At 57.1% G+C, this 21,110-nt stretch overlaps 1 protein-coding gene and 2 long non-coding RNA genes across 4 annotated transcripts in view; 1 reads left to right on the forward strand and 2 right to left on the reverse strand.

The window, feature by feature from the left end:
- The window catches only part of LOC129649427 (uncharacterized), a 17,395-nt gene extending 14,854 nt beyond the window's left edge, over positions 1 to 2,541 (reverse strand). Inside the window, exon 1 of the long non-coding RNA XR_008713108.1 lies at positions 2,104 to 2,541. This is a non-coding gene — a long non-coding RNA (uncharacterized LOC129649427). The remainder of the gene's footprint in view (positions 1 to 2,103) is intronic.
- SMTNL2 (smoothelin like 2) overlaps positions 1,146 to 21,110 on the forward strand; it is a 21,780-nt gene continuing 1,815 nt past the window's right edge. The window contains exons 1-7 of one of the 2 annotated variants that reach the window (XM_055576844.1): positions 1,147 to 1,624; positions 9,530 to 9,620; positions 10,137 to 10,379; positions 11,052 to 11,127; positions 12,026 to 12,205; positions 13,250 to 13,367; positions 13,655 to 13,806. In XM_055576844.1, the coding sequence (XP_055432819.1) occupies positions 1,235 to 1,624; positions 9,530 to 9,620; positions 10,137 to 10,379; positions 11,052 to 11,127; positions 12,026 to 12,205; positions 13,250 to 13,367; positions 13,655 to 13,806 (1,250 nt within the window). In that variant the 5' untranslated portion in view covers positions 1,147 to 1,234. Of the gene's footprint in view, positions 1,625 to 9,529; positions 9,621 to 10,136; positions 10,380 to 11,051; positions 11,128 to 12,025; positions 12,206 to 13,249; positions 13,368 to 13,654; positions 13,807 to 21,110 lie in introns of both variants that reach the window. The other variant, XM_055576845.1, reaches the window with a different exon arrangement.
- Positions 18,151 to 21,110, reverse strand: part of LOC129649428 (uncharacterized) — an 11,481-nt gene continuing 8,521 nt past the window's right edge. The window contains exon 3 of the long non-coding RNA XR_008713109.1: positions 18,151 to 20,246. This is a non-coding gene — a long non-coding RNA (uncharacterized LOC129649428). The remainder of the gene's footprint in view (positions 20,247 to 21,110) is intronic.

Below are 21,110 nucleotides of genomic sequence, written 5' to 3' on the forward strand. Positions count from 1 at the left end.
CCCAGCGTTTCTTCCTGTCCCCATGGTGGGGGACGGGGGGAGTCAGCATTTAGTATCTGTTGGGCTGATCCAGCTCCTTTGGGGCAGAGCAGGGCAGTCCAGGAGGTCTGTGGCCGCAAACATCTTGGGAAGTGTGATGGGAACAAGCCTTACAGACCTCGCATTCTTAGGCAGGGTTAGGCCGAGGAAGGAGAAGGTTAATCAGAAAAGATCTTTTTTTGCACAAAGAAGAATGGGATGTTCCCATTTATATTTTAACCTAATTTTACCATATACATGAGAACATACAGCATGTTTCAGCATCATTCTGAAGCAACAAGCTGTTTTTACTCCTTGCTTTCTTGGGATGGTTGGGGGTGGCGTATGGAAGGAAGGAATATCTAAGTTCAGGCATGAAAGGAGTGTTGAGAGGGTGTCGAGTTGGGAGCCCTGGTCTGTGGATAGAAGCTGGGGACTGAAGCTCTGATGGAGGGAGGAGGGTTCTTAGTCCTAGGGTTGCTGATCCTAGGATTTGGAGATTCAGCCCTAAGCACACCCTCTCCTCTCTATCTGACCTCAGCCACTCATGGATCCCCTAGCAGGGGCCTCTATGTGAACCCCCAGGCCCTGTGACCATTGGCAGTAAGGATAAAAAGATCTTACTATCCAGAGTGGGTTGCGAGGGGAGAAGGCACAATTGTAGAGTCAGGGAGGGACCTCACCACCTGTCTCCTTCTCCCTTAGGTCTTATGACAGGTGCAAGAAATTCCAGACAAAGACTCCATAGGTGAGTATGTGCTTGTGAGGGCCGTGTGCATGGCATGGAGGGGACAGTGACGGGCCCAGGGTGAGGGTCAGGGGTCTGAAAATTATTGCTGAGGCTTTCAGGTCTCTCTGAGCAGGGTGTGGGCGTGTGTGTGTGTGTGTGTGTGTGTATGCCTCGGGGAGTGGGGTCGGGTGGGGATGTCTCCACTCCCAGTAGGACTTGCCACGGAGGACCTCCCTCACCTCGAGGCATCCAGCGGGACACCGGGGCGGGGGCAGTCTCCGGAGCCGCTGACCACGCCCCTGAGGGCCCGCCCTCGCGTGGCGCCCAGTCCCGGGGCTCACTGGGCCCGCCCCGCCTTCCGCCCGCCCCTCCCACCGCCCCTCCGGATGAACCCAGCCAGGGGTGGCCAGTTGCGGTCCGGAGCTGCGGAGCTCGACTATTCTCTCCGTGTCAGGCCGGATCTCCCAGACAAACAAGCGCCCGGCCATGGAGTCGGCCCCCGACGCCGAGGAGGCGCGCACAGTGCGCGAGGCGCTGGGCCGCTACGAGGCGGCGCTGGAGGGCGCGGTGCGCGCTCTTCACGAGGACATGCAGGGGTTGCAGCGCGGTGTGGAGCAGCGCGTGGCCGAGGCGCTGCGCCTGGCGGGGCCGCTGGCGCGCACCGTGGCCGAGCTGCAGCGCGACAACCAGAGACTGCAGACGCAGCTCGAACGCTTGACGCGCCAGGTGGAGTCGCTGGGCTTGACGACCGGGCTGGCGCCCGCTCCCGGCACGCCCAGCCCTCCGCCCGTGCCGGGTGTCCCGAACCGCGCGCCGCGTCTGGGCACCGCGCGGTTTGCCAGCCATGCCACCTTCTCGCTGTCCGGCCGCAGCCAGGTGAGCCTAGGGGAGCGCGGGCGCCTGTTCGCGTGCGCCGGGGGAGAGTGGCTCCGCGACCCCTGCCGCCCCCTAGGTCCCGAGCGCGTACGCCTGCCGCTGCGACCCGGTCGTGGGGAACCACTGGCTTAGGCTGCCCGCCGCACCTGTCTCGGACCCCCTCCCTTCTTTGCAGCCACGTCCCATTTTCCCCGAGCTCTGTCCCGCTGTCTCCACTGTCCTTTGGCACTCGGGCGCTGTAACACCAACCCCGGCCTGGCCGACGTGTTGGAATGGTCAGCAACACCCCTCACCCCCTACTTCCCCACCTCCGTTGACTCGCCCCTGTGATGCCACTTCACTGAGGCCTGACGGCTCGGGTTATTGATTAACCCAGGTGGAGAACTCCAGCGCGGTGTGAGTGTTGGGGGCAGGACGCAGTCTGTTGGGGCGCAGCTGGGCACAGCCTTTGGGAACTCACCGTGGCGGGGAATCCTTACCGTGATGGGAGAGACGGGGTTGGGGTAGAGGCCAGAGGAACCAGTCCTGAGCAGTCTAGATTTCTGGGGTCAGTGACTGGCCAGCGACCCACACTGTGGGGGCGGGGCAGAGGCCGGTGTGGACCAGTCACTGCCCTGATCACGGGGCCTCCTGGAGTGGCTCGTTAGAATGTTCTCTGGTGTGCACAGTGGCCCTTGGGTGGGATTTTCCACCCTGCCCCTGGCTTGTGCTCCAGGGTTGGGTTTCCAGGGTCTGGGTAGTTTGCACCTGCCGTCCCTCTCAGTTCAGTCCATCACTCATTCAGATCTCTTGTGTGGGCTGGGCTGCACCTCAAGGGGCTGGAAGCGGAGAGGGGAGGTTATCAGATTAACCTTTGCCCCTAGAGGTCCCAGCCTGGATGGGAGATGGCCCCACATGGAGCAGTTCCAACAGTGCTGGCAGCCAGAGCGGGTGTCTCTCATCCTAGCGGGTTTTGTCCTGGAGGCCTAGGACCTGCTGCTGCAGGGCGTGGTGTGTGAGGCTGTACCAACCACCTCAGAGAGGCTCAAAGGACTCAGTGGCCAGAGGGGAGCCTGGTGGGGTATGAGAGGAGAGGGGTGAGTTGAGAAGGCCCCCAGATGATGGGCCAGGGAGTTGGGCTTTGTCTTGGGGGGTGGGGTGAGAGGTTCTTAAACATGCTGGTGACAGAGCCCCTGAGTGTCCCAATGTCAAGGAACATGTGCGTGCGTGCGTGCTAAGTCACTTTAGTCGTGTCCAACTCTGCAACCCTAGGGACCATAGCCTGCCAGGCTCCTCTGACCATGGGATTCTCCTGGCAAGAATACTGGAGAGGGTTGCCATGACCTCCACCAGGGGATCTTCCTGACCCAGGGATGAAACCTGTGTCTCTTAAGTCTCCTGCATTGGCGGGCAGGCTCTTTCCCACCAGCACCACTTGGGAAGCCCGTCTAGAAATATGGATACACTTAATTCTGTCCTTTGAGCATGACCACTACTTGGCCAGGATATAATATCATCACTGTGAGATCACATGCACCTAATAAACTGTGTCATCGACTGTTTCTGAGCTTTATTTTAACATACATTTGCTACTTGTCTACTCACAGAAGCAGCTGTCTAAGTTTCAGAAAAATACTCTGAGTCATGTATGCATATGTACATGAATTCACACACATATGTAGAAGTTTCTCCAGTCTTCTATTTTAAGTGGGACTTGGCCTTCAGTCACATGGGGCTTCCCTGGTGTCTCAAATGGTAAAGAATCTACCTACAATGTGGGGGAGACCCGGGTTCAATCCCTGGGTCAGGAAGATCCCCTGGAGAACGGAATGGTAACCCACTCCAATATTCTTGCCTGGAGAATCCTATAAACAAAGGAGCCTGGCGGGCTACAGCCCATGGGGTGGCAAAGAGCAGCTAACACTTTCACTTTCATGTGGGGTGAACTAGTCCTCTTGGCTGTTGGGTGGTGGTGAGGGGCACTGGCCAGGGAAGGAATAGGCTCCTCCTTGTATCCAGCAAGCTCCCTCATGGATGGATGGGGGTTGGAGGGCAGTTGCAGGCAGGGTGACTTAAATGCCATGGTCCAAGGAGAGGACAGCCAAGGGTGGGTGGAGGGAGCATCGGGACTGCCTTGCAGTGCTGTCTTGGAGGGGCAGTCATCAGGGTGAGACGGTCTTTGGATGTGAGCAGGGAGGCAGGGAGCGCAGCCCTGCTGGGGGACTCCTGGGTCACAGATCTGTGGGGAGGCCAGTTCCCTTTGGGTTGTCCTGAGGGTGAGGAACATCCTGGTGAAGCTGACCAGAGCAGGTGGAGTCACAGATCTGGTCAAGGCCAGAGGTGAGGAAGACAGCAGGGCAGAGCTGGTGGGTGAAGCCCTAGAATGGGTGGGGTCTTCAGGGGAGCAGAGGGAGAAGGTGAGGCTGGAGCCCTCTGCGGAGGTTGAGGAGCTGCCAGGGAGCGCGGAGGTCCCAGAAAGCTCATTCTTAGACTTGGAGAGAAGGCGGGGGCCCTTCTGGAAGAAGGGGTTGGGAGTCATCAGGGATGCCGCAGCCTCTTGGAGCCTCTTGGCGGGTCAGGATGGAGACACAGTTGGGGAGCAGGTTCTGGGCTTCAGAAAAGCCTGGAGTGGGTGGGGCAGCGGGCAGAGTTCAGCACTGTGGGTGGAGGATGGTCGAGGTCTCCCGTTGGGTCAGAGGCTCTCTGGGTCCCAGGCAGCTTCCCCCTGCCCCGAGGCACTGGCCTCCACTTCTCTTGCGGCCCACCTCTCAGGATCACCCACCCGGACTCCAAGCCAGTTTCTGGCAGGGAGGGGCGCTGTGTGGAGTCATCCGCACGTTGTCGCTCTCCAGCTGTGACCAGCAGCTGGTGATCAGGCGCTTGGTCATGAACAGGGAATCGGGTCTCTAGGGCGAGACTGGAAAGAGTCATAGCTAGGCGCCAGGGCTGTCTGGCCTCTCAAACTTGTATGTGAGTTTGTGTGTGTTGCTGGATGGGGGAGTCTAGGTGTGAGGGTCTTATCCACGCATGAGAGCCAGTGGTGACAGTGGTCAGGCAGTGTGGAGGCTGGTCTGTCCACTGCCCCTCTGTGATAAGCAATGAGATTTAGAGACCCTCGGTTGAGACCCTTTCACTTCCTGCTCTTTCAAAGTGGGAACCACCAGGGTTGGAGGAGGGTTGAATTCAGCATGTACATTCGCTCCGAACTCAATGCAGAGTTGATTTAGTAATCCACTTCTGAGTGCACAAACCTTGACCTTGCTAGGTAGTGAGCAGCCAGGGAGGCCCAGGGAGGAGCGAGAGGGCAGGGCGGTAGGGTGGGAGTAATCAGGGAGGACTTCCTGTAGGAGGCCTGAGACCCTGCAGCAAACAGGAGCTGCTTAAGGCTCATTTGCAGTGAGGCTGTGGGGACATCTCTCAGCTGGACCTCAGGTCCCTTGTATCTCAGGAGGACTGGCCCAGCCCTGTTTGGGCCCTGAGCCGAGCCGGCTGAGTAGTTATGACATTGACATCTGCCCGGTGGGTTCATAAGAGTGTCCACGAAGCCACAGTTGTGTTCTGGCCAGTGGAGGGAGCTGGCTGGGGGCAGCCTGAGGCCGGGCCAGGCCCAGGCCAGGAGGCTGCACCAGAGTTGGTCCCTGGAAATGTCCTTAGCTGAGCTGGAGCCACCAGGTCCCCATGTCAGAGGCAGTGGGGCCCCTCCCGAGTGGCTGCCAGGAGCAGCGTCGAGATTGGACGTGAAAGAAACCAGACTTGCCTTATCTGCCTTCCTTTCCCAGACACACTGTGTGATAAGAGACTTAAATGCTTTGGGGAGAAGTTTGAATTGAGTCTTTAAAACCGGTGGTGTGAGTGAGTGAGGAGGAGGAGGAGGCTGGGGCAGCCTTGTTAGGGGCTCAGGATGGGGGTTGTGCTGGGCCTGCTGACGTGCGCCCCTGTCCACACGCACAAGCCCACGTGGAGTCAGGCAGCCCCAAGGATGCCTGAACTATTATTATTCCTGCCCTCTCAACAGTGTTTAAAAACTTCCCCAGGAAGAGTGTCTCTGACTTACCTCCCCTCCCCCCACCCCCACCTCCCTGCCTTCCGCCTCTCTCCCTAACATTCCTGGGCCTGGACTCCCTGACCGGGAGCCTCCCCTTTCTTCAGACAAAGCCCAGGTCTTGGGGCTGTGACAGTTGGCTCCCCAGGACCCGTTTGGTCCCCAGGGCTCTCCGGTGACTTGACTTCTACCCTGGCCCCAGCATGCAGAGGGCCCCCCTGTCCAGTCCCTTCTCTGTGGCTGAAGCAGGCTTCCCCCACCAAAGGAAGACCACTGCAAGGGTGTGCTGGGGGCCCATGGCTGGGCTTGGGGACTCAGATCCCACTGGGGCAGTTACCCCACCCTTCCCCTCATTGGTGAGACAGCTTGGGCCTGATTGCACAAATTTGTCTCGAGCGGTCCTTCCTGCTCCTGGAAAGCACGAGCGCTTTGTGGACAGAGCCCGGGGTTGGGATAGGAGACCCCAACCTTGACACTGCTGCTGCCTTTAGTCATGGGGTGAGGTTAGGGGTGACTCCAACCCCCAAGCTTCTGTGACGATGAGTTGGGGGCTGGCCTCTGAGGAGCCCCTTGGTCTGAGGTGTGGGCTGAGCCCTTTTCTTGGATGAGCAGTGGTTTCCGTCTCAGGCATGGGGGAGTGCAGGGCAGGGGGAGCCTGGGAATCTCGCCTCCCAGCGTGAGTCAGTCCAGCCCCTTTCCTCTTGCTTTGCTGGAGACCCCTTGATGCGAATTCAGACCCTGCCTCCTGTCTGATGGTGGTGTCTGGTCCCCTGGGCCATCATGCAGAGCACGGGGCCTGTGCCGTGCAAGAGGAGGTGTCTGTGGGGCCCCACAGAGAGACCCACATTCCTGAGAAGATGGTTTCACCACCAGCTGGGCCCTCCAGGCCCCTGCCTAGACCTGCAGAACCTGTGGGACCAGGGTAGGGTGTGTGTGGGGGGACAGGGAGCCCCCGAGCTGAGCACCCTGCTGACAGGCGGGGCTGGAGTTCGGGGTGGACTGGCTGTTTCCCCTCTGTCTGCTGAGTTAGCTTCAGGTTAGGCTCTAGGGGTGCCCCCCACCTTGAGGGGCCAGGAGAGGCCCCCTCTTCTCCACTGTATCTATGAGTGGTTGGGAACTCTCTCTCTCCATCCTTCTGAATCAGAAGTTGGAGGGGGCCACCTCCTCTCCAAACCCAGGCTTGATCCTATGCTCTTCCACTTCCCCAGGGTCCCCACCCCACAGAGGGTCCCATCACCCTGCTAGAGTCTTTCTCTCAGCCTCTAAGCATCGTCCCCCTCTTCCGCCTGGGTGAGCCCTTCAAACCCCTTTCCCCGCCCCCACGCGCCCATGATTGCGGTTCCTGTGTCTCCTTCTCAACCCGAGGCTGTCTCCTGCCTTCACTTCTACCTCTGACTCAGCTCCTAAACTGTCACCCAGCACCTCTTTTTGGGTTAACCCCAATGGACCCTCTTAGATCTTGCCTTGACCTTCTTTTCCTTGGCCCGAGGCCACCTTGGGAGCCGCTGACGCGCCAGCGTTCTCGTTGTACTTCCACCTGCCTTTCTCAGTGTTTTTTCGGTTTTCTTCCTCCTCCCTCTGGCGGCTGCTCCTCATTCTCCTCTGCAGATGCCTCCTCTGCCCCTGAACATGGTGCCCATCCCAGGCCTCTTCGGCCCCCAGCCAGCTCTTCTTCTGGGCTCTGGACGTGAGACCCCTGCTCCTCTATTGTTTGTTCATCCTCCCTCTGAAACTTCAGACTCAAATATCCAGCTGCTTCCTGACCTCAACTCCCTGATGCCTCAGGCGCTCCTAATACTCACGTCCCAAATTGAAGTCCTTATTTTCCCCCCAGTTCCCCCTTCTCTCTCCGTAGTCACATCCCCCAGGCCCAAAGCCCAGGCTTGGAAGACGTGTGACTACCCCCTACCCCTCATATCCACTTACTCTCCCCAGATGCTGAGTCCTTTTTGTCCTCCACTCTTTCGCTGCCCCATCTCTGCTCCCCAGATCCCCACCTGAGACTAGGGAGGTAACTGGCCATCTGGTCACCCATTTCCATGCCACTGTCTCATTGGTTTCTGAAGGATGTTTCTAAAACAGAGCTGACGGCCTTCAGTTCCTTCTTGTCCAAGGAGTCAGGTCCAAGCTCTCCAGGATGGCACCTTGAGCTGCTTAGTGCCCCGCCCCCCTCCACCAGATCAGAACACTTTGGGCCTTGATGTCTATGTGCTTTGGCAGGTATCAGTCGCTCTACTGGGAATGGCTTCCACTCCTGGTCCACCTGGCTTACTTTCGCCGGGCTCAGCCACCCCTGCTTCCCTGACCCGCTGGGCTGGATGAAGTTTGTCCTAGGCACGCACCCTCATGCTAGATTGACGTCATCTGCTCACAGTCCTGGCTCCCACACCACACTGATCCCCTCATGGCAGGGTGGATACCTCTTGTACTCGTTACAGTCATAGCTGAGCCACTGGGGCCCAGGGATGGGCCGTTGTCATCTGGGAACCTGGTAGACAAGGGGGCCAGTCTGACGGTGTATAAGAAGAGTTATGGCCAACCTCTCAAGCCACTCATTGTGGGCTCTGAGTAGAGCCCCTGATTGGGGTCTGCCTCTGTCTTCTCTTGCCAGGCAGACCCCATCAGGCTTACAGATACTCTGTACTCTCCAACCTCCCTCCACGTAAGAAGGGTAGGGCCAAGGCTGAAGAGAACATCTGTCCTGACCACGAATCTTAGCTGTTTCTTACTGGGTAACCTTGGACAGTGCGTCTCCTTTTTCTGAGCCCTCAGGTCCCATCTGTAAAATGGGTGTGCTAGCATCGGCCTGGGACAACAGAAGCAAAGTGGTATAAATGGCATGCACGGGCAAAGGGCCTGATGGCTTGGCAGGCTTCAAAACGATGGAGGTTTGCGTAGCCTACCCCCTCATCTCCAGCAGGGAAACTGACCCAGAGGGGGCCCAACCGTCTGACTTGGGTCACCTGGCTCTTGGTCTTGGCTCTCTCTCTCCACATGACATCCCCAACTGCTGCAGGCCAGAGGGAATGGAGGGGTCGATGGAACCAATAAGGCCTCTGTACTCTGGACATCCAGGCAAATCTTGTGACCCCGCAGCCAATGAAAAGACCTCAGCATGAGGGCTTCAGGGCCAATTGTTGGCCCAGAAGGACCTTACTTAGGTCACTGGGTTTGGGCTCCCGACACGGCCCCAGGCCAGGTTCTCCTGACCCCAGTCATCTGGTCCCGCCTGGGCAAAGGGGTTGGGTGCCTTGTGTATTCCTTTGGACTCCCAGCCTCTTTTTTTTTCTTTAAGATGTATTTATTTTTGGCTGTGCTGGGTCTGGGTTGCTACGCACAGGCTTTCTCCACTTGTGGTGAGCAGGGGCTACTTTGTACTTGTGATGTGTGGGCTTCTCATTGCAGTGGTTTCTCTTGTTGCAGAGTGCAGGCTCTGGGGGCTTCAGCAGTTACGGCTCATGAGCTCCAGAGCACGGGCTGAATACTTGTGGCGTAATGGGTTTAGCTGCTCCACGGCACGTGGGATCTCCCCAGACCAGGGACTGAACCCGTGTCCTGTATTGGCAGGTGGATTCTTTACCCCTGAGCCACCAGGGAAGCCCTGGAACTCCCAGTCAGGACCTTTACTCTAGCATTTTGGTGGTCTGGGACGAGCCCAGTGGAGGCTTTTGCCTCCAGGATCCTGGTGGTTCAGTTGGTGAGGCTGAGTCCATGTCAGCTTCTTATATGAATGGGGCCCATCACTGAACACCCTCTCCACCCCAGAACTGTCTCTCTCAAAATGTTTGTCCTGCCAAAATCAGGGAGGGTCTCTGGCCATGATTGTGGGGGAGGGGCAGCTGGCCCCTGCTGACTGGGTCTTGGCGGGGTTTGTCTCTCTATAGAGCGTGGACCACCATGACGAGGCCAGTGAGTTGGAGATGAGAAGGACCTCAAACTCATGCATCATCGAGAACGGGCACCAGCCGGGGGCAGGTAGGGGCTGACGGCAGAGGAGGGCGAACTGGGTAGCTTCGGGGTCAGGGCTTCAGCCGTGCCTCTGTGCCAGGCCAGCTCTTGCTTGGGACAGAGGACTTGCGCCTAAACCCCAGTGGGTGGAGAGGCTGACAGGAGAGCAGCCTCATTCAATGTGAAGTAGAGCTTTGTAAACACACAAAAAAATGAGAGGTCTTGGAAGGTGTTGAGCTTCCTTGCTTCTGGAGGAAAGCAAGCAGGGGCTGAGGAATCATCCAGCTGCTGAACTGGGTAGAAAGAGAGGCAACTATTTATTGAACTGTCTGTTCAGTAAACAGGCAGTTTATTGAAAGTTAAAGCAGATGCCAGGTCTGGTTGGAGCAGCAGGGAGAGGTCAGGGAGGCTGGAGTGATCGGGGAGGCCTTCCTGGAGGAGGTGGGAAGAGGGTTCACAGAGACTGGAGTCCTCCTGGGAGGGTCTGAAGCCCCTGTGGATGCCACAGCTGACAGCTCCACCCCTGCTGGTCACATGTTCCAGATCCAGGTGACGGACCCCCCGAGGCCACTCAAACCATCCCAGCACCAGAGCCCCCCAAGCCTCGCCCTGTGAGCCTCTCCTTGCGGCTGCCTCACCAGCCAGTCACAGCCGTCACGCGAGTCTCTGAGAGGTTCTCTGGGGAGACCTCAGCCACAGCTCTTTCGCCCACATCTGCCGCCATCCTGGGGGGCCTCAGCTCGAGCCCCAGCGAGGCTACCACCCCCTGGACTCCCAGTCCCAGTGGTAGGAGCAGGAGGGCATGCATGGCCTCAGAGTGGGAGGGAGGGCAGGGGCTGGGGTGGGGTGGGGTGGGGGTGTTGGCAAGAGACTCAGAAAACCTGGGCCAAGCCCCAGCCTCCCCAACCTGTCACCGTGACCCCTTTCCCTAGCTCGGGGCCCCTCCTTCCTGACTTCTCCGCTAGAGATGCTGTGAAGTAGCATCAACCCTGTAGGATACCGCCGTGGCTTTTCCTACAGGTCCAGGTTGCGGCTGGAAGGTGGCCTCTCACCCTGCACACTTTGGCGTGGCCCCTGGGGCCTGTTTGGGCCCTGGGGTCAGGCCTCAGTGGCAGGTCCTGGGGTTGGGCTGTGTAGGTTTCCAGAATGAAAACTTGGGATCAAAGTGTTTATGGGCTCGCAGCCCAAGAGGCCCTGGGCTCTGTACTCTCAAAAGCAGGAGGGAACACTGTAAAAGGCCTCTTTTATGTCACTGCTCTATGTCCCCAGCATCCTTTGTCCTCAAGTGTTAGCTGAGGCAGGGCCAGCTTAGCCCAGGGATCCCGCCCATGCCCTGGAGTGACGCTGGGTAAAGGGCACAGGGCCAGGTCAGTGGAAGGGAGGCAGGCAGTGGTGCCCCCCACGTCCCACACCCTGAGGCCAGGGTTTGTTATTTATCTCTCTTGCCTTGTCCCTCAGAGAAGAATTCTTCCCTCCCACGGTCTCTGTCCAGCTCTGGCTTCGGGGCAATGACGGCCAGCAGGAACAACAACAGGTGAGTCTGAGTCAGGGCCCCAGTCCCTGGTGGGGAGGGGTCGTCCCTCCCCAGGAAGCGTCTGGGCTTTGCCTTGGACCCAGGCTGCCTGGGCCCCTGCAGGGAGCTCCCTGTGCTGACCTCCAGGGAAATGAGGCAGCGAGGCTAGGAGGTAGAGGGTTTTATGGCTGCAGACTGGTTTCACTGAGGAGCCTTGAAAGCAAGTCTAAGCACAGACTGGAGGGGGTGTCTCAGTCCACCCAGGAAGATGGAGCGTGGGACCATCTCTGCTTTCCTCTTCATCCATCCTGGCTGGGCCCCTCCCCTCCAGCCGGGTGCTTCCTGTCCCTGACCAAGGAGGTCCCTGGAGGTAGGACCCCCAGCCTGGGGCAGGTCTGCCGCCTTCTGGCCTACTGGGGTCCCCAGGCTCCCCCAGGCCCACTGGATTGTGATCAGAGCTGGGGGGCGGGGCTGGCTTGACCTCCCCTGCGCGCCACCTCCTTTTAATAATGAAAGGAGGATTGTGACTTTCTGGCGAACTGTTCTGGGGGAGACAAAGGGGAGCTTTTCAGTGGTGGCATGGAGGGGGCCTGGCCCTGGGGGTGGCTCTGGGTTCACCTCCCGCAAGGAGAATGCCCCCCAACCCCAGGCACTGACACCTGCCAAGGGGTGATTACTCCCAGAGAGGGGGGCCCACGGGCTGTCTGGCCTGCCTCAGAGAACAGCTCAGCTCAGAAAACCTGCAGAACCGGTTGGGGACTACAGCCAGTGATGTTTCCTCTCTCCCTGGAGCCTGGTTGCTGCCTCATTTCACACTCAGTGGGGCAGGGGACCCGGGGCGGGGGACCGGGGGCCTGGCGAGCTAGTGATGGGCGGGTCTGTGTTCCTGACTCTGTGGTTCTCTCCCTCCCTGACTCAGCCCTCCGCTGGTGACGCCACCCCAGTCACCGCCATCCCCGCAGCCGCCAGCCGCGACTCAGGCCCATCGGCCCGGGGAGCGTCGCCGGGAGCTGGTGAGGTCACAGACGCTGCCCCGCACGTCTGGGGCACAGGCCCGGAAGGCGTTGTTTGAGAAATGGGAGCAGGATACAGCCGGCAAGTACGGATGCTCTCCAGATCAGTCAGGGCCCCCAGAGAGGCCAGGACTCAGACCAGGGTCAGGCAGGCACAGCGCAGCAAAGCTGGCCCTTTCTGTTCCCCAGTATGTGACCTCTTGGGCAAAACACAAGGTCAGGGCTGACTACAGGGTGGGGTGGGCTGAGAGGTAGGCAGCCCCAGTGGAGGGAGGAGAGGAGGGGGCACGCGGGCCAGGCAAGGCCTGGTGAGAGCCCAGCCCCCTCCCTGCATTCCAGAGGGGCCCCTGGACACCCTCACGCCCACATTCCTCACCCAACTGGAGAAGTTGGTTTCAGGGCGTGACAGGGGAGACCAGAGGGCAGTCCCTGGGGTTCCCAGTAGGAGCTGGGAGGTGACACAGTGAGACCCAGGGCCCACCAGCTCCTTCAACACCCCAACCCCACCCCCTTAGAGATCAAGTCCAACTTTGCAATTTATCCAGCCTTCCTTCCTCTGGTGATATTAACACATACTGCTTGAATGGTAGACCCAGGCCTGTATGATGATAACCCCACCCCAAGTCCCAGCTCTCAAGGCTCTGACTTTAGTGAGGGGGACAGACCCATGAAGTGTCCCGCTGACCCTGACACCTGATCTTGGCCATCAAGGAGTGTCCATAGGACCTAGAGTAGAAAACTATCCCTCTGGGCTAGGAAAGAGCCGTCAGGGAGGGCAGCCCAAGAGGGAGGCTCAGAGGAGGGTGGGATGAAGGGAAGTGGAGCGGATGCTCCAGGCAGAGGGGAGGAGCACGGGCCGGGTGGGCTTAGGCCCTCTGCCCCCGGATCACCAGCGTGGTGAGTAAAAGGCAGCCCAGAAGCTAGAAGCAGGGCCGGTCCGTCAGATCCCATCGAGGCAGGCTGTGCTCTGGGATGCGCGGCTCCTGCCTGGACGTGGGTGTGGGGTTGGGAGGTTGCGTGCTACCTGAGTGAGCAGGTGGAGCATGGTCTCCGAGGAGATGGCAGCTGAGGGGCAGCCCCCCACCCCTGCCCCGCAGCCCCCACCCAGCAGGCCTGCCCTCTGTCCGCAGGGGGAAGGGCGAGACACGGGCGAAGCTGAAGCGCTCGCAGAGCTTCGGCGTGGCCAGCGCCAGCAGCATCAAGCAGATCCTGCTCGAGTGGTGCCGCAGCAAAACACTCGGCTACCAGGTGAGCCCGGCTGGGCGCTGGGACCCCGACCAGAGGCTGGAGTGGGCATCGCCCCCGGCTGTCATTCCAGGAACCCCAGGGTTGGATGGAGGGGTAGGAGCTGGATAAACCATGCCCTCCCGATGGGTCCCCAGCTGGGAGTCCAGCAAGCACGGGCACTTATTACTGAGCTGGGTGGATGGTTGCCTAGGGAGTGGCTGGGAGGACCGTGGGGTCAAGTCGGGTGGGGGAGCTGAGGCCGGCACCGTACCCTCTCTCCACCTCATCCCCCTGCCTTGGCCTCGCAGCACGTGGACCTGCAGAACTTCTCCTCCAGCTGGAGCGATGGGATGGCCTTCTGCGCCCTAGTGCACTCCTTCTTCCCTGACGCCTTTGACTACAACGCACTGAGCCCCACACAGCGGCGTCAGAACTTCGAGCTGGCCTTCACCATGGCCGAGTGAGTCTTGGGGGTCAGAAGGCGCGGTTGCTTTGGCCAAGCCCCAGCTGCCGAACAGCAGGAAATTGAGTAATATCTGCCTGGGGGACATTTCAGACTTCTCCAATGGGTCCATTTTGCTCCCCTAAATATGATCAAAAGTGTTGATTATAAAATTGCCTACCTTCTTAAGACGTGCTCATAGAGAGAGGAGGGGCTTCCCTGGTGGCTGAGAGGGTAAAGAATCTGCCTGTAGTGCAGGAGACCTGGGCTTGATCCCTAGGTCGGGAGGAACCCCTGGAGAAGGGAATGGCAACTCACTTCAGTATTCTTGCCTGGAGAATTCAATTCCATAGACAGAGGAGCGTGGTGGGCTACAGTCCATGGGGTTGCAAAAGAGTTGGACACGACTGAGCGACTTTCACATAGGGAGAGGAGGGGGTGAGGGGTGATTCTGGGGTCAGGAGGTGCTGGGGAGCATGGGATTTGGTTATAGGTTGAGGGCTACCCCAGGGCGTCAGGAGAGTGGCAAAGGGGTGTATCAGTCAGGGCTCTGGTGGCGGGTTGGCGGGGGTGCATTCAAATTGAGTAGGCAGAAGAGTTTAACAAAGGGATTCCTTGTAAATGAGTGGGCTGGTGTGAGGGAAGGAGCCAGGTGTCCTGCGATACCCTCAGGCTGGGGAGAGCAGCTCTACACAGAGGGCTGGCTAGTAGAGCCGTGCTTTGGGGCAGTGGGTGGGTGCGACCAGCTCACAATGACCGGGCAGGAAGGGTTAAGAAATAAATACCCTGCCTTCCCCCTCCTCCAGCCCTCACCCCAGGGCCTCCTGTGCATTGAACACAGAGGCAGAGGGCGGGGGAGCTGTTGCCAGTCCAACGAGTCCCCCACCCCCGTCCAGGGCAGGCACGGGGGTAGAGATGAGGGTCTTGAGGGCTGCCTTATGCTGGGAATTAAGGGGAGGAGGGTTGGAGGGCAGTAAGGCCTCCCGGAGCCCGAGTTTCCTGGAGGGAACATTTATCATTCTCTCCTACCCGCCCTCCTTTTTGCCTGGGGGGTTGAGCCTCCACCATCCGGCGTGCCTGGCCCCTTCCGTGTCTTGTCTGCAGCCCTGGTACCCGTGTGCAGGAGGTGCCCCCACTACTGCCTTGCTGCCCCCCTCAGTCTGTTCCAGCCCCCACACCTGGCCCCGAGCCTGGCTGGAGAAGGAGTTGCAGGTCACAGGTTGCATCCCGGAGCCCAGTACCGAGGGCCTCGCCCGGGGGACAGATCGGAGAACCTGAGTCTGATCGCTCGGCCCGCCAGCGTTGCCCCGTTGTGTTGTCCCAGATGACATGCGTGGCCCCTCGGCCCCCTTGGGGTCACAAGAACCCCTTGTATACTTTGAAAGTCATTCCTTTCTTGGCTGCTTGGGATTAGCTGTCATCCTAATTGCAGAAACAGCTCTGGACGGAGTGTGTTACACAACTGAGTCCAGACGATGCTGAAGGAAAGCCAAGTGTAACAGCTCCATGTTGGGAAGGGGGCGTCTCCCAGGAGGAGATCCAGCTGTTTGCAAGCCTAGAAAGGGTGCCTGTCAAAACAGTACATGGTCAGAGGGTGCAGGGCCTGGACCTCTGATGTGGGCACCCCAAGTCCCACACACGCTGGGTGAGGCTACCCTTGGCTGACCCATCGAGTTCAGGGGGCCAGGCCATGCCAGCTCATGCCCTGGCTGCCTTCGTCACCCTAAGCCCTGGACCAGGCTGGGCTTGTGCAGGAAAGAGGGTGGGGGGGGGGCCCTGGGATGGTGGCCCTGCACCCCAGCTCTCAGGGAACACAGATTCCCTTGGCAGCCGGAGCCAGAGAGATTCGTGGCTCAGCACGAGGTTTGAGCTCACAGCGCCTGCAGACTCCAACCAGATGTTTCTTCTATTCCCAAATCAGGGGCGGGAGTAGGGGGAGCCTGCTCCAGGTTTTGCCTCTCTCCTACCCAGAGAAAACAACAAGGTAAAAATTGGCCTTGCCTCCCTGTGGCCTGAGCCTGCTCCAGGCTGGCTGGGGAGGGGAGGATGGTCTGTGGGCCCCTGAGATGAGTTCTTGCTTTTCTGCTGACTCGAGAAGTAGGGGAGGGGCAACTACAGTAGGCCTGAGGGGGAGGAAGGTGCCTCCCCCCATGAGTCATCTGGGATATCACCTCCCAGGTACCTGGGGGAGCAAGCTATGGGGTGGGCCTGCCCGCCCAAGACCTCCTGGGAGGACGGCAGCTTGGCTTACCTAGTTTCCTGGACAATAAGTTGGTTAGAAAAGCTGGAAAGGGAGACTTCCCTGGTGGTCCAGAGGTTAAGAAATCCGCCTGCCAGTGTCGGGAACGAGGGTTCAATCCCTGGTCCGGGAAGGTTCCACATTGTGTGGAGCAGCTAAGCCTGTGGGCCAGAGCTACTGAGCCTGCACTCTAGAGCCCACAGGCTGCAACGACTGAAGCTCAGGCGCCTAGAGCCTGTGCTCCGCAGCAAGAGAATCCACACAGTGGGAAGCCTGTGCACCACAGCTAGAGAGTAGCCCCCTCTCGCCACAGCTAGAGAAAGCCTGCACAGCAATGAAGACCCAGCACAGCCATAAATAAATTTTTTTTTTAAGCTGAGGAAAATAAACTAAAAAAATAATAATGATACAAAAGAAAAAAGCTGAAAAGAAAACACAGGGAGACCTCCAGGAGAATACTGATTATCAGCATCTTAACAGATGCTGGGGTTAGACAGAAGAAGCCAAGCAGACCCACAGGGCTATGAGAAGCCATCGGAGACCACGGGGGCAGCAGGACGGACCTGAGACAGGCAGGCTGCGGCAGGCACCGTGGGGTGACCGGAGGAGGGAAAGCGGCAGGGTCAGGGCTCCCTGACATCAGGAAGGAGATGTTTCCAGACCCTTCAGTGAGCAAGGCGTCTTAAAAGCACACACCTCTAGAACCTGGGGAGTGAGAGGGGTTTGTGTGCCCCTCTACCAATAATTTGCCTCCCTGGAGATTCCCGGGGCCTAATCTGTGTGAGTGATGCGGTGCTGACAGCCCAGTGAGCTCCCCTTATTGGACAGGTGCTCAGGGCTTGGAAAGCGGGAGGACCGGCCCGTATTATGGTTGTGTGACCCTCCGCGCTCTGCTCCCCATATCTCCAGGCGTTGTGCAAGCCCGGCCCGGGCCCTGTGCCTGAGGCTCCCCCTTGCCCTGCGGAGAATGTGTCCTGCTCTCAGGTTACGGCCCAGCTGAGGAGCTTCCAGGCTATTTGTAGTGCCCATGTGTCTGAAAAACCAGATAGGGGCTGTAGTCAAGCCCTGGCATCCCAGACTGCATTTAGAAAAGGCTTAAACAAATAAAAATAGCCCCTCACACACCTCCTCCATTTCCCTGACAGCCCTGTAGGTACTGAAGATCACAATAGAAAGTAATAGGAGAAAACCCTCTGACCCTTTCTTAACCCCAAACAAGGTGGGGCTGAGTAAATCCATCTAAAGTTGGTAGTAGGCAGAGGGTAACTCTGGTTCTTGCTGTGCGGTGACATTTGAAATGATCTGTACTTTCTCCTCGGGACTTTTATTCCATGCTGCTCCAACTGTTTAAAACAAGCTTGTATTATTTTCACAAAAGCAGTCATGTTTTCACTTAAAAGGCAATCAGGGCCCCTAATATTTTGAGACTGTGATGTTTTTATATAAAAGTCAGTGTGCATCATCGTTTTCCTTTGCTCACATCCCATCCCAAGGAGCTATGTCCACAGCTACAATAGGAATCTTGTCGTTACTGTCATGGCTGGTGGGGTGGGGACGAGATGGATGTGGCTCAGTCCCTTGGTTCTTTGCTGGGGAAGCCAGCATCTTGCCCATGGCTTCCTGTCTGGGGGGTAGAGGGTGATGACAGGTTCAGACCTTAGTGCCCATCCTGAGGGCCACCCTGGGCAGGGGCAGGGATGTCCTTACTGGGAGGCCCAGCGCAGCCTCTAGAATGAAGCACAGGTTGGACAAAACTCAGAACATGCCAACGATTCTGGGTGCTCTTCCATGAAGAGGGCTAGAGAGAAACCAGAACCACCAGCTCAGGGCAGAGGTCCCAGGTACCCACTGTGGGCACGGTGAAGGAAGCAGACATGTTTAGTTGTAGGGAAAGATGTGGATATTAAGATTTTCTCCTGGGACTTTCCTGGTGATCCAGTGGCTAAGAGTCTGTCTTCCAACGTGGGGACATGGTTTTGATCCCTATTTGGGGAACTGGAATCCCATGTGCCACAGGGCAAGTAAGCATAGCACCGCAACTGGAGAAAGCCCACAAGCTGCAATGAAGACCCAGAGCAACCAAAAAAAAGACAAAGAATTTTCTTCCAACATGCGAAAGGCTCTTCTGTGGGGAAAAAAGTTAGACTGAGAATAGCCTTGTGGGGACAATAGGTAGAAAGGACTTAGAGGCAAAATAGCATAAGAAATGCGAGGAGGAACTTCCTCATGGTCAGAGCCTGCCATGGTCAGAGCAGGGCAATTGGAACCATCCTTGAAGGAAGTTAGGGCCCCTTCCCTGGACCTGGATGTGAGCACAGCCGAGGCAGGGCCTCCATCGGGAGTTGGTGTTTGGAGGATGGGATTTCAGTTCTCTTCCAAGGTTGAGGTTTAGGGTTTAAATGGTGCCCACATTTCCTGGAGGGACTGACTACTGAGGTCACTGCTGTCAGAGGTGATACCTGGGCACACACTTGGCATCCTCTGACTGCAGCCCTGGGAGGGGGAGAGAGAGAATCCTTGTGCTACAGGTGAGGAAAAGGCTTCAGATGCTACCTGATAGCTCAGAGAGGTGGACTCAGGTTGAAGGCCTCCCCAGGAACTCAGATTTTCAACAAAGCACCTTTGCATGCACACTCTTGTCAGAGCGCCAACCCCCTTGACACTGAGCCCCACCCTGGCCCATCCTGGGGAACAAGGGTGCCCGCTCATCGGTCCAGAAGCACTCGCCACTCCATGAACCCATCAGATTTCTTTACTAGCTGCTCACTCCAAACCCAGGGGGACGCAGCAGTGGGATCCAGAACAGGTGTCTCTGTTTCACCCTGACATTTGGTTTCTGATCTGGGGCCTGGTATCAGGCCAGCACCAAAGAACGGCTTGTGCTGATGTTACACAGCTTGTCTTTGGAGCAAGCAAGCCGGGGAGCCAGTAGGGACTGGTAGAAAGCTCTCGGGGTACTGGGCGTCAACAAGCCCACCTGGAAGGGGAGCAGCAGTGGGAAGCTGATTTCTACCCCACCCCCAGGAATTGGCACAGAAGGCTGGAGCAATGAGCAGAGCCAAGAGCTGAACCCAGCTCTTTAGAGTTCCAGTTCGGGCCACTTTCCCCTGATGACCCGCTCTGATGTTTAGAGAGAACCATGACAATACAAACAGCAACAGTGATCACCACTCACAGTTACTGAACTCTCCATGCCAGACGCCACTCGAACTGCTTTGTGTGATTCGCTCATTAATCCCTCCCACCACCCTGTGAAGTGGCTGTTATTCCAGATGGGGAAACTGAGGCCCCAGGAAGTTGTGTCCTGCTCAAATCATGTAGCTAGGAAGGGTGCAGCTGGAGTGTGAATGCGGACACTTATATCAGTTCAGTTCAGTCACTCCATCGTGTCTGACTCTTTGGGACCCCATGGACTGCAGCACGCCAGGCTTCCCTGTCCTTCACCAACTCCCGGAGCTTGCACAAACTCTTGCCCATCGAGTCCGTGATGCCATCCAACCATCTCATCCTTTGTCATCCCCTTCTCCTCCTGCCTTCAATCTTTCCCAGCATCAGGGTCTTTTCTAAATGAGTCAGTTCTTCAAATCAGGTGGCCAAAGTATTGGAGTTTCAGCTTCAGCAACAGTCTTTCCAATGAATATTCAGGACTGATTTCCTTTAGGATGGACTGGTTGGATCTCCTTTCAGTCCAAGAGGCTCTCAAGAGTCTTCTCCAACTCCACAGTTCAAAAGCATCAATTCTTCAGTGCTCAGCTTCCTTTGTGGTCCAACTCTCACATCCACACATAACTACTGGAAAAACCATAGCTTTGACTAGACAGACCTTTGTTGGCAAAGTAATGTCTCTGCTTTTTAACATGTTGTCTCGGTTGCTCATAGCTTTTCTTCCAAGGAACAAGAGTCTTTTAGTTTCATGGCTGCACTCACCATCTGCAGTGATTTTGGAGCCCCGAAAAATAGTCTCACTGTTTCCCCATCTATTTGTCATGAAGTGATCAGACCAGATGCCATGATCTTAGTTTTCTGAATGTTGAGTTTTTAGCCAACTTTTTCACTCTCCTCTTTCACTTTCATCAACAGGCTCTTTAGTTCCTCGCTTTCTGCCATACAGGTGGTGTCATCAGCATATCTGAGGTTATTAATAGTTCTCCCAGCAATCTTGATTCCAGCTTGTGGTTCATCCAGCCCCTCGTATATGGGGGCAAAAAGACCAGGGACCCTGGAACAAGAGGGCACACAGTTGCTGAAGGAAGGACACTGATGACTGGACCAAGTACAGTTGCTTTTGGGCCTTCTGGGTCTGGCCACATCCGGTGCAGGGTGGGAGAGGGGCTGTGCTGGGCATCACAGAGGACCCCTGCCATTACTCCTAGGTGCATGCTCATCCCCACGAGACCCTGAAGCCCGTACCTTCGGTTCCCACCCTCAGCTGGGAACAATGGAGGGAATGGCTTTTTTTCCAGCCCAGTGAAAGGCCCCAGTTTCCACATTCTTCTACCCCAGTGGGCCAGAAGTTAAACCAGTATTTCCCAGAGCATGAGGCCTAGGGCAGAGTTGAGAGAGGCTCTCAAGATGATTTTAAGCAATTTTTAAACCTTGGAGTTTTTGTGACCCTTGTATGCATGCTTAGTCGTGTCTGACTCTTTGCAACCCCATGGACTGTAGCCCACCAGGCTCCTCCGCCCATGGGATTTTCCAGGCAAGAATACTTGAGTGGGTTGCCATTTTCTCCTCCAGGGGATCTTCCAGACTCAGGGACCTGCATCTCCTGCATTGGCAGGTGGATTCTTTACCACTGAGCCACCTGGGAAGCCCCTTAATGGCTCATGACCAGCATTAAAAAAATTGAAAAAAGAAGTGGGGAGTGAAAGATGAAATCTAGAGAAAATATGAATAGTAGAAAGGGTCAATATTTTTGTGAAACTTTATTTCCCCATACAAGTATGTGTATGCTGAATCATGAAAGATCTCTAACTATGGGTTATGGTTTTTAAAAAAAGGTTAAAGACTGTTTTAGGAGGCATATGGGTAGATTTATTTTTTACCTGATTCATTTTACATTTATTTTCATAGTCTATGCTGA

This window comes from Bubalus kerabau, chromosome 4 (assembly GCF_029407905.1).
Source record: "Bubalus kerabau isolate K-KA32 ecotype Philippines breed swamp buffalo chromosome 4, PCC_UOA_SB_1v2, whole genome shotgun sequence".
Classification (NCBI taxonomy): Eukaryota; Metazoa; Chordata; class Mammalia; order Artiodactyla; family Bovidae; genus Bubalus; species Bubalus kerabau.